Source organism: Erythrolamprus reginae, chromosome 8, assembly GCF_031021105.1.
Source record: "Erythrolamprus reginae isolate rEryReg1 chromosome 8, rEryReg1.hap1, whole genome shotgun sequence".
NCBI lineage: Eukaryota > Metazoa > Chordata > Lepidosauria > Squamata > Dipsadidae > Erythrolamprus > Erythrolamprus reginae.
This window is the reverse complement of record NC_091957.1, coordinates 2849942-2861905: the sequence shown is the minus strand read 5'-3', so window position 1 is coordinate 2861905 and position 11964 is coordinate 2849942. Positions and strand designations below refer to the sequence as shown.

The window sequence follows — 11964 nt, the reverse complement described above, 5'->3', positions numbered from 1 at the left end:
TTGTTACATGTTGTTTTTTATCATTGTTGTTAGCCGCCCCGAGTCTGCGGAGAGGGGCGGCATACAAATCCAATAAATAAAATAAATACTTCCTGGGGCCGGTGAACAAGATCCATCAAGTTCTGGCCAAAAATAAATGAACATTTGTTGAATGACTGTTTTATTTTCGGGGTTTTAACTGTTCTTACATTGTTTTTTATTCGCTGTATGCCACCCAGACTCCAAAAGGTTAAATTAATTCAGCGCCATCATAACTATGAACGGTCGCTAAACGAATGGCTGTTAAGCCGAGGATGACCTGCGCCACAAATTGTGTAATTCACTCCTGATTTGAATTCGCTCCAAACCTTTAGTGCCCAAGAAAAATATAATTTAACTCGGCTGCCCTTTCTTTTTTTTTATGACGCTTCCCTCCTCTGCTGTGGATTTTAAAAGCCGTTCTGGGACTTTTGAAAAATGAGTGTGATTAAGATGGTTTTATTTGTACACTTGCTGGAAGTCACTTGGATTCGTTTGCATCTTCTTTGGGAAACTGCCATAACAAAAAAAAGGAAAATAAAAGGGCAGCTTGACTAAATCACTAAAATGGCAAGCAGGAACCCAGGCAGCGAAAGCAACTAAAGTTACAAATGAGAGGGGAAAAAATAAAATAAAAGGGCAAATACAAATATTACCAGTGAGACCAAAAACACCATCAAGGAATGACTTTATTTTGACAGTAACCAAACAGAACACACCAGACGTAACATCATTACTGGAAGAAATGCCTATAAAATGTAACGATCAATGCTAGGATGAGATAAAAACAAAGGTCAAAGCAAGGAGGCAAGATGGAGGAATGCAACTACAGTGGCCAATTTAGAGAGCCAAATAAAATAGGAAGTGCATGGAGACTGCTTTGAGCCAAAACTATAAGAACCAGTGGGAGGGAGAGAGAGTGGGAGGGAGGGAGGGAAGGAAATAAAAAAAAAGGAAATGGGCAAAAAAGGAAATGGGAAAGAAAAAGAAAGAAGGAAGGAAGGAAAGAAAGAAGAGGAAAAGGGAAAGGAGAGAAAGAGAAATAAACAGTAAGAAGGAAGGAGAAAATGAAGGCAAGAAAAAGAAAGAGAGAAAAAGGCAAGAAGGAAGGAAGAAATAGGAAAAGGGAAGGAAGGAGAGAAAAAAAGAAAGAAAGAAAAAGCAAGAAGGAAGGAAGGTAGGAAAGGAAAGAAAGAAGAAAATTAATAGGGAATAATTAAAGACATTAAATTAATGCAGCTTTTTCAGAAACAGCATTATTATCTGTTAAGTATTGGCCTTTATTTAAGAAGCAACAGCTAAAGCGACTTGAAATCAGCCAAATAAAAGTGATAAATCCATCCATCTCCAGCAAGTGTACCCAAGGCGGAAGAGGAGCTATCCCTTTCAGCACCCAAACTCCCCCTCCCGCACTCCATTTCCCGGCAAGCCCCGCGGTCGGGCGAGTCCTTCGCTTTGCTCCCAGGCTGCTTTGCGACGGCCGCTTTCCCACGCTTCCGCCGGACGGACTACATTTCCCGGCGTTCCCGGGGACCTGAGGGGGAGTCGTATTGGGGTTTTTTTTTTTGGCAAGATGGCGGACGGGGTGCTCAGCGCCGGCGTGAACCTGGAGGCCTTCGCGCAGGCCATTGCCGCCATCCAGGCGCTGCGCTCGAGCGTGACGCGGGTCTTCGACTGCCTCAAGGACGGCCGGCGGTACAAGGAGGCCGCGGAAGGCAGCGAGAAGGGCTTCCTCGGCAGCTTCCAAGAGAGCCTCCATTCCGTCAGCCGGGACTTGGGGTGAGGGCGGGGGTAAGCCGGGCGGGCGGGGCCGGGCGGAGGCCACGCCCTCTTTTCCTCCGGCGTGGTAGCGTATGCTATTCAGGGCAGGGAGGGCGGGGCTTGGCCTACCTGGGACTGTTTTCTTTCTCCTCAGGGAAGTGGAACCACCTCCTGACCCATCATCCACCGCCATCCCCTGCCAAGGCTTGGGATACAGCTGGGACTCCCATGCTGCACGGCAAGGCGAGGCATGATGGTCCTCCTTTGGGGGTAGGAAGAGGGCAGGTGGGTCGTCCTCGACTTAGCGACCGCCATTGAACCCGAAATTCCCAACAAGATGGTTGGCAAAGCGACCTTGGGCCTCACTTTAGGGCCTTTCTCAGCACAGTTATTGAGTTAGTGACACGGTTGCTAAGTGAACCCGGCTTCCCTATTGCCTTTGATTGTCAGTCAAAAAAAGCAAATTCCATTATTTATTATTATTATTATTTATTAGATTTGTATGCCGCTCCTCTCCGTAGACTCGGGGCGGCATACAAATCTAATAAATAATAATAATAAATAATGGAATTTGCTTTTATTGACTGGCAATGCCTGATCATGCTTGGCATGATTAGGAAGGGAATCGAAAATAGGTCAGCGAGTGTCGTATTGCCTCTGCACAAATCGATGGTGAGACCCCACTTGGAGTCCTGTGTACAGTTCTGATCACCGCACCTCAAGGAGGACAGAATGGAACTGGGAAAGGTGCAAAAATGGGCAGCAAATATAATCAAGGAAATGGAGCCCCTCCCTTATGAAACCAGGTTGCAAGGCCTTGGTCTCTTCAGCCTTGAGAGATGACGTTTAAGGGGTGACTTGATTGAAGTGTATAAAATCACGCATGGGATAGAAAAGGTGGATAGAGAAAAACCCTTTCCTCTATCACACAATACTAGGACGAGGGGGCCCTCCCTAAAGCTCATAGGTAAGAAAGTGAGGACAAATCAAGGGAGATACTTCTTCACCCAGAGGGTCCTTGGTTGATGGAATTCCCTTCCAGAAGAGGTCGTGACAGCTGTCAGCCTGGATAGCTTCAAGGCAGGATGAGACAGATTCATGGATGCCGAGTGTATCATAGGTGGTTATTGAAACGGATGTCCAAGCGCCACCTCTATGTGGGTTGAGGCAGGCAGGGTCCCCTTGGGTCCGATTTGTTGGGGGTCAAGGGAAAGGGAGGGTCTTGCCTTCTCTTTCTGCTCAAGATCCCCATGGACAATTGGGGGGGCCAGTGTGGGACACAGAATGCTGGACTCAATGGGCTCTGGCCCGATTCAGCAGGGCTCTTCTTGGGTTCTTATATCAGGAGCTCGCAAAAGGGGGATCGCCTGACCCCTCCCCTTCCCACGCTGTCATAAATACAAACCTCCTAAATGTTGATCGCACAACCATGAGGATGCTGCTGTTTTGGTCGTGTGAAAACGGGTTGTGTATCACTTTTTTGGTAAATGCAAACAGTCACTAAGCGAATGGTCGTAAGTCGAGGATTGGCTGTCTTGCAGTTCCTGTTTGCGTTTGTACACGTGGGGGGGAATTCGAAAAGATCCTAAACGGAGATCAAGAAACTCCCTGATTTGAAACCTAGAAACCTAGAAGATTAACGGCAGAAAAAGACCTCATGGTCCATCTGGTCTGCCCTTATACTATTTCCTGAATTTTGTCTTAGGATGGATCTATGTTTATCCCAGGCATGTTTCAATTCAGTTACTGTGGATTCACCAACCATGTCTGCTGGAAGTTTGTTCCAAGCCTCTACTCCTCTATCAGTCAAATAATATTTTCTCACATTACTTCTGATCTTTCCCCCCAACTAACCTCAGATTGTGCCCCCTTGTTCTTGGGTTCACTTTCCTATCAAAAACGCTTCCCTCCTGAACCTTATTTAAAACTTTAATATATTTAAATGTTTTGATCACGTCCCCCCTTTCCCTTCGGTCCTCCAGACTATACAGATTGAGTTCATGAAGTCTTGAAAAAGAGGCAAACAGGGCATGCCAGAAATAACAAATAAGATAAAATGAAACATCCCAGTGTTACTGTAAGAAAAGAAAACAAAAACGGAGAAAAAATGCAATTAAAGTAGCGAATGCGGACACAGCAAATAAAAGAAAAAAGGGCTTTGAGGTAGCGTTGAGCCAAAACAATACAAATTAAAGAGGAGAAATAAATAAACAAATAAAATACAGGAAATTCTCCACCTAACGACCGCAACTGAGGCCAAAATGCTGTTCTTATTTTATTTATTTTATTTGTTTATTTATTGGACGTATATGCCGCTGTTCTCCGAGGACCTGGGGCAGCTCACAACATATAAAAATACAAAACCTCTTAAGCAAGATGTTCATTAAATAAGTTATACCCTGCTTTGCAACTTTTCTCGCCTTGTTTGTTAAGTGAAACATCACCATTGAGAAGTTAGTAACATATTTCACCTGGCTTCGCCTCTTGGCTTCCTATAAGGTGTTGGTGGCCAAGCGCCCGAGTTCGGATCATGTGACCAATTGGGGGGGATGCTGGAATGGTCATAAGTGTGAAAAACGGTCATAACCGGCTTTTTTCAGCGCCAATGTAACTTCGGACACTCAATGAATCCCTTGTTAAGTTGTGGACTTGCTATGTTGGTGTTTTATAGAATGTTGCAACTCGTAGCAGCCATGTAACTAGAGATATATGGATGACCAGCTTCCAATAAACAAAGTAAACGGTGGAAGCCGGATTCGTTTAATGCCTGCACGATTCGCTTAGTAACAACCGTGGCAAAAACAATCGTAAATATTGTACGCGATCCGTCGACAATTGTCTTGCTTAGCGAAGGAAATTCCGGTCCCTAATTTGATTTTAGCCCCTCGTTTTTCACCTTGAAAGTGTGGACTGATTATTGTCGAGTTACACCGCAGATACAACATACTAACCTACCCAGGCTTCACGCTCTGGGGAGTCAGAAGAGAGCGATAGGGATTTCTGAAAGTCTCAAAATAGGTGAACGTTGTGGACAGGCGGTAAGGAAAGCGAGTAGAACATTTAGGTGCATAGCTAGAGGGATAACAAGCAGGAAGAGGGAGATTGTGATCCTGCTGTATAGAGCGCTGGTGAGACCACATTTGGAATAATACTGTGTCCAGTTCTGGAGACCTCACCTATCAAAAGATATTGATAAAATTGAACGGGTCCAAAGACGGGCTACAAAAATGGGGGAAGGTCTTAAGCATGAAATTGACCAGGAAAGACTTCATGAACTCCATCTGCAGAGTCTGGAGGACAGAAGGGAAAGCGGGGACACGATTGAAACATTTAAGGGTTAAATAAAGTTCAGTAAGGAAGTGTTTTTAATAGGAAAGTGAACACAAGAACAAGAGGGCATAATCTGAAGTTAGTTGGAGGAAAGATCAGAAGCAACGGGAGAAAATACTATTTGACTGAAAGAGTAGTAGATGCTTGGAACAAACTTCCAGCAGACGTGGTTGGTAAATCCACAGTAGCTGAATTTAAACATGGCTGGGATAAACATAGATCCATCCTAAGATAAAATACAGGAAATAGTATCAGGGCAGACTAGATGGACCAGGAGGGCTTTTTCTGCTATCAACTTTCTATGTTTCTATGGTCTTTCGAGACTGAAGGATGCCAATGCACACCCCAGATGAATTTATGAAAATGGTGAGTGTGTGCGTGTGTGTAAAACACACTTTCTAACCCTCTTTTTCTCATGATTTTCTTTTTAGTGAGTTGGAACGCTTGAGTAACCTGGTGGGCAAACCGTCCGAAAACCACCCCCTGCATAACAGCGGGCTCTTAAGCCTCGATCCTGTCCAAGACAAAACACCCCTTTATAGTCAACTGCTCCAGGCCTACAAATGGTCGAATAAGGTAAATCATCCATGGTTTTATCCGTAAGGTGTTAATGTTAATTGCCACTGACATTCAGCAAGCTGAAGGATATTTTGCCATCGGCGTTACTACAGGGAAGAGAAAGGAAAGTGGAAAATGTCCTTTGAGAAACGTGGAGGCCTGCTCTACTTTTATTTAATGACCTTCCGGCTGTTTATACGTACAGTACAGATGGTCCTTAACTCACAAGCATTCTCTCGGCGACCGTTCGGAGTTACGACGGGACTGAAAAGATGGGGTGGGGGAGGTTATCACCATCCACCTCTGCACTCATGTCATCGTGGCCCTTGGCAATGCGCCCTGTGGTCACGGTTTGTGACCGTTTCCTCCCAGCTTCCCCTATTTGCCGATGACTCTAAAGTGTGCAATAGGGTTGATATTCCCGGAGGCGTCTGTAATATGGCAAATGATTTAGCTTTACTAGATTAGTGGTCAAAGCAACGGAAACTGCAGTTTAATGTTTCCAAATGTAAAATAATGGGCATGGGGAAAAGGAATCCTCAATGTGAGTATTGTATTGGCAGTTCTGTGTTAGCAAAAACTTCAGCAGACGTGGTTGGTCAATCCACAGTCACTGAATTTAAACATGCCCGGAATAAACATAGATCCATCCTAAGATAAAATACAGGAAATAGTATAAGGGCAGACTAGATGGACCAGGACAGGGGTAGACAAAGTTGGCTCTTCTACGGCTTGTGGACTTCAACTCCCAGAATTCCTGAGCCAATCATACTAGCTCAGGAATTCTGGGAGTTGAAGTCCACATGTCGTAGAAGAGCCATCTTTGCCTACCAGTTGGTCTTTTTCTGCCGTCAATCTTCTATGTTTCTAGTACATGGCGAGTCCCTTTGAGACCTAACTTTGGCCAGGAGACTTTTCATCATTTCCATTGGGGTTTCAGTCAATACTATAGCATCATCTGCAAAAAGATTTAATTTTAATTCAGGTTTTCCTATCTGGTAACCTCTCCACTCCTTATTGTTTCTAATTTTATTTGCTAAGACCTCAATTGCCAATGCAAATAGCATTGGGGATAGTGGACAGCCCTGCTTAGTTCCATTTTGAATTTTAACCTTCTCTGTTCTATTTCCGTTTACCCTTATCTTTGGCCAGGAGACTTAAGCATGGTTTACTTTATTTTACTTTACTTTATTTTAAAAATCCACCCCGACTTTGGGCTCGGTGGAGGCTCTTCCCTAGTTCCAGAGCATCCTTGGCAGATCGCTCCTCTTGGCTGTTCTCGGAAACCCGGAGGTTGAAATGTCCCCTCCTTGGCTTTGGGCTTTGGCTGGGTTCACACTGCAGTGACATGAGGCAGCACTTTTGAGTAGCTCGGGAGGTTGCGTCGCTTGGCGGTAGCCTCAGCAGCTGTTTTTTAAATAAGAGCATCTGGAATAATTGAACAGCCTCTTTCACACACTCACACACGTTCGTTTGGCATTGCAGCCCGCGATCGCCTTTGATAGAAGGGAGAGCGGTGGAAGTGCTTTCTGTATTTAATTTTTAATTTTCGAATCCTTGGCGGCCCCACTTCTTGTATTTTTGATGAGCTGAGGCAAGGCATTTTCTGTGCCTCCAGACCGGACCGGTCTTCTGTTAACGATTGTATTTTTTTTAAAAACACACGGCTGAGATCAGATTGGGGGGGTGGAGGTGGTGGTGGCTAGAGGGGCCACGGGAAAAGAGGGTAATTCTCTCAAGATCTAATAATTTGCCCCGGGGAGGTATCAAGGCTGATGGCTTTTTGATATTTTGCGTTATCCACCCAGGGAAGAAAAACAGTTGAGGGATTGCAGCCCGAAGCAAAAAGACAAAAATCCTGGTTCTGTTTGCTGAGTTTGCGATAGGTGAGGAATTTGGAAATTGCAGAAAATGTTTTGTGCTGCAACATTGGGCAACATCCTGGAGCCATGGTGGTGCAGTAGTTAAAGTGCAGTACTGCAGGCTACTTCTGTTGACTGCCGGTTGCTGCAATTTGGCAGTTCGAATCTCACCTGCTTCAGCAAGAGGCTGACTGTAAACCACTTTGAGAAGGCTGTAAAAGTACTGTGAAGAGTATATAGGTCTATGTGTTTGTTTCTTCCTTCCTTCCTTCCTTCCTTCCTTCCTTCCTTCCTTCCTTCCTTCCTTCCTTCCTTCCTTCCTTCCCTCCCATTCCTATTCCTGCCTGCCTCCCTGCCTCCCTGCCTGCCTGCCTGCCTTACAGGCAAAGTCCCACGGTTCAAATCCCAGTAAGGGTATGGCTAGCTGATGAGAGCAATCAAGCTATTTTGCACTCATCAGCTATCCATACCCTTATTGGGATTTGAACCTGGGGAGTCTGCCTGGAAGGCAGTAGCCTTAACCTCTAGGCCACAGGTTCTACTCCTCTCGCATTATATCATATGTATGTATGTAACATATTTTTGCTAATAATGAAAATGGAGTCTAGCATAGATCTATTTCAAGCTATTTTGCTCTTTGCAGCTAGCCATACCCTTATTGGGATTTGAACCTGGGGAGTCAGCCTGCAAGGCAGTAGCTTTAACCTCTAGACCACAGGTTCTCCTCTTCAAGTGACCTCCCCCTCCTAGGACCTGTTGAGCACATGAAACACACTTTACAAGGTCAACTGACAACAATTCACTTCGTAACCAAAGTTAGAAAGGCATTGGAAAAAGTGACTGTTTTTCATAGTTATGACCTTTGAAGGCTCACAGAATCAAAATTGAGAGACTTGGCAGCTGCTACGTCTCAAGGCCTGGCAAGCAGAACCAACGAGGAAGTCAGATTCACTTAACCACTCTGTTCAGTTTGGGAGACCCCACCTACAAAAAGAGATGGATAAAATTGAACGGGTCCAAAGACGGGCTGCAAAAATGGTGGAAGGTCGTAAGCATAAAACGTATCAGGAAAGACTTCACGGACTCAATCTGTACAGTCTGGAGGACAGAAGGGAAAGGGGGGACATGATCGAAACATTTAAGGGTTAAATAAAGTTCAGGAAGGAAGTGTTTTTAATAGGAAAGTAAACCCAAGAACAAAGGGGCACAATCTGAGGTTAGTTGGGGGAAAGATCAGAAGCAACGTGAGAAAATATTATTTGACTGAAAGAGTAGTAGATGCTTGGAACAAACTTCCAGCAGACGTGGTTAGTCAATCCACAGGAACTGAATTTAAACAGGCCTGGGATAAACATAGATCCATCCTAAGATAAAGTACATGAAATAGTATGAGGGCAGACCAAATGGACCAAGAGCTCTTTTTCTGCTGTCAATCTTCTACGTTTCTATGTTTCTACCAGCTGATCAACTGCAGTGATTCACTTAACAAATGTCTCAACAAAGGTCATAAAATGGGCCAAAATTCACTTCACTAATGTCTCACTTAACAACAGAAATTCTGGGCTCCATTGCAGTTATAAGTTGAGGACCACCTGACACGCTGCCTTCTACACCCCACCATTGTTTCGTAGAGTTTAAGCCAGCTAAAGTTTCCGAATTTTAAGATGTAAAAAGGACACAGATTCTTTGTGAATTCAGAACAGACTGTTTCCAAATGCCAACCTCAAGAGGAGTGAGGATCGCTCCAACTTTATAATTTAAGCCATAAATTAGCATGGTGGGTATCGTGTGGATTTTAAACCTGCCAGCGCGCCTTAAATTTATATTTTCCCTGAAGCAACATATCCTGTTATTTGGGTTTCTCCGAAAGGCTGGGGAGACTCATAATAACAGATTTGGAGACTCTATAAAGGTTGGGATTTTCTTTTTTTTTCTTTTTAATTTTAGAAAATTCCATTTTACGAGGGGTCCTCGGGGCGTTCTGAGCTTGCTGCAGACGTTTCACGGCCCAGCTTGGTAACCTCATCAGTGGTAGAAGGGAGTGGGGTTTGGGAGGAGAGGAAATTTCCCGAGGGTGTGCCATCTCTTCCTTTTTAAACTCTTTCCCCTGTCGTTCTGCGCCTGCAGGCATGGGGCTGTGCCTCCCCCACAGATTTCAGCAGAAGGCCGTCACAATCCCCTCGGTTCACATATCAGGGCGAAAGCCGGCTAATAGGATGTGAATAGGTAAGGGAGAGCTTTGGAGAGACGCACGGACACACAAACAAACGTACCTCCCCCCCCCCCTCTCCTCGGGAACTTTGCGGTATCTGCCGTTTTCCCCCCCCTCCCCCCGAAATGGATCCATCACCCCGCCGAGTTCAAATTGGTTGTGACTGGCAGACGGAACGAGGAGCCCTGCTTCTCGGCTGCTAAATGAGCGAGAGAATAGACGCGAGGGTTTTCGGCGTTCCCAAGTCAGCGGAACCTTTTGTTTGTTTCAATTCCTAGGTGACTTTGCACAAAAGGAGGAAGTGCCTTACCTGGTGATGCCAACAGCCAGGTTATCCCCTGAGCCCCCCGAGGGTCCCACGGGATTGGGCGGCATAGAAGTCAAATGAATTAAATAAATTAATAATAATAATAATAATTTATTAGATTTGTATGCCGCCCCTCTCCGGAGACTCCTTCATTAAATCTCCTTCATTGGTGCCCAATGAGTTTGCCTGGTTTGGAATGGAATGGAATAATAATAGAATAGAATAGAATAGAATTCTTTATTGGCCAAGTGTGATTGGATGCACAAGGAATTTGTCTTTGGTGCAGATGCTCTCAGTGTACATAAAAGAAAATATAGATTTGTCGAGAATCATTCTTTAACGAAAAGAAGGCCCAAGGGTGACTTTACTACAGCAGCGTTTCAAAAGGTGCCTAAGGCGGGACTAGAACTCTTTTGTCTTCTCGTAATAGAAATATAGAAACATAGAAGATTGACGGCAGAAAAAGTCCTCCTGGTCCATCTAGTCTGCCCTTAGACTATTTCCTGTATTTTATCTCAGGATGGATCTATGTTTATCCCAGGCATGTTTAAATTCAGTGACTCTGGATTTACCAACCACGTCTGCTGGAAGTTTGTTCCAAGGATCTACTCCTCTTTCAGTGAAATAATATTTTCTCATGTTGCTTTTGATCTTTCCCCCAACTAACCTCAGATTGTGTCCCCTTGTTCTTGTGTTCACTTTCCTATTAAAAACACTTCTCTCCTGAACCTTATTTAACCCTTTAATATATTTAAATGTTTCGATCATGTCCCCCCTTTCCCTTCTGTCCTGCAGACTATACAGATGGAGTTCATTAAGTCTTTCCTGATCAGTTTTATGCTTAAGACCTTCCAACCTTTTTGTAGCCCGTCTTTGGACCCTTTCAATTTGATCCATATCTTTTTGTAGGTGAGGTCTCCAGAACTGAACACAGTATTCCAAATGGGGTCTCACCAGCGCTCTCTACAGCGGGATCACAATCTCCCTCTCAATTTTGTTATACCCCTAGCTATGCAGCCAAGCAGGAAGAGGGAGATTGTGATTCTGCTGTATAGAGTGCTGGTGAGATCTCATTTGGTGGAATACTGTGTCCAGTTCTGGGGACCTCACTTACAAAAAGATATTGATAAAATTGAACAATTGTAATTGTCCCAAAGTCACCCAGCTGGCATAAATATGAACCCGTTTTGATCTGTGGATCTAAATAAGGACCGATTTTTTTTTATAACCCTGACTACCATCTGTCACAGCCGAATTATGATTGATTGGTATGGATGTTTGTTTGGATTAGAGTGCTCAGTGGGTTTTATAATGGGGTTTTTAAATTGGTTTTAGCATTTAACATTTGACTTCTTTCACTATTATATTTTTATATTGTTGTAAGCTGCCCTCAGTCCCAAGGGATTGGGTGGCATAAAAATAAATAAATAAGTAGGTAAGTAAGTGAGTGAGAGAGTATGAAAAAACAGTCACAAATCCCTTTTTTTCTATTCATAAAATCTATCTTCATACAAAGGGTGCCACTACTTCTTTTTCTGCCTTTCAAGCCAAATTTCCAGATACTTTTTGAGGACCCCACAGTAAATATCGCACTTAAAAAAGTAACTGGATTTTATTGGAGAAGTTTCTGCTAGTTGGTTTTGGTATTATTATTATTTATTAGATTGGTATGCCGCCCCTCTCCGGAGACTTGGAGCGGCTCACAACAACAAAACAGTACAAATCCAATGGTTAAAACAATTTAAAACCCTTAATATAAAAAACAATCATATATCTCATACAAACCTTACGTAAAGCGGAAACGGCCCAGGGGAATCAATTTCCCCATGCTTGGCGGCAGAGGTATTGTTTCGTATTTTTCCATCGTGGGGATCCAGATCACCGCCATTTTCACGAATGAGTTATTTGGCACGGTA

General features: G+C 44.0%; 1 protein-coding gene across 1 annotated transcript in view; it reads left to right on the top strand.

Moving 5' to 3' along the window:
* Positions 1-1551: 1551 nt before the first annotated feature.
* Positions 1552-11964, top strand: part of MED27 (mediator complex subunit 27) — a 47525-nt gene continuing 37112 nt past the window's right edge. The window contains exons 1-2 of the mRNA XM_070758180.1: positions 1552-1797; positions 5541-5685. Of these exons, the coding sequence (XP_070614281.1) occupies positions 1592-1797; positions 5541-5685 (351 nt within the window). The 5' untranslated portion in view covers positions 1552-1591. The remainder of the gene's footprint in view (positions 1798-5540; positions 5686-11964) is intronic.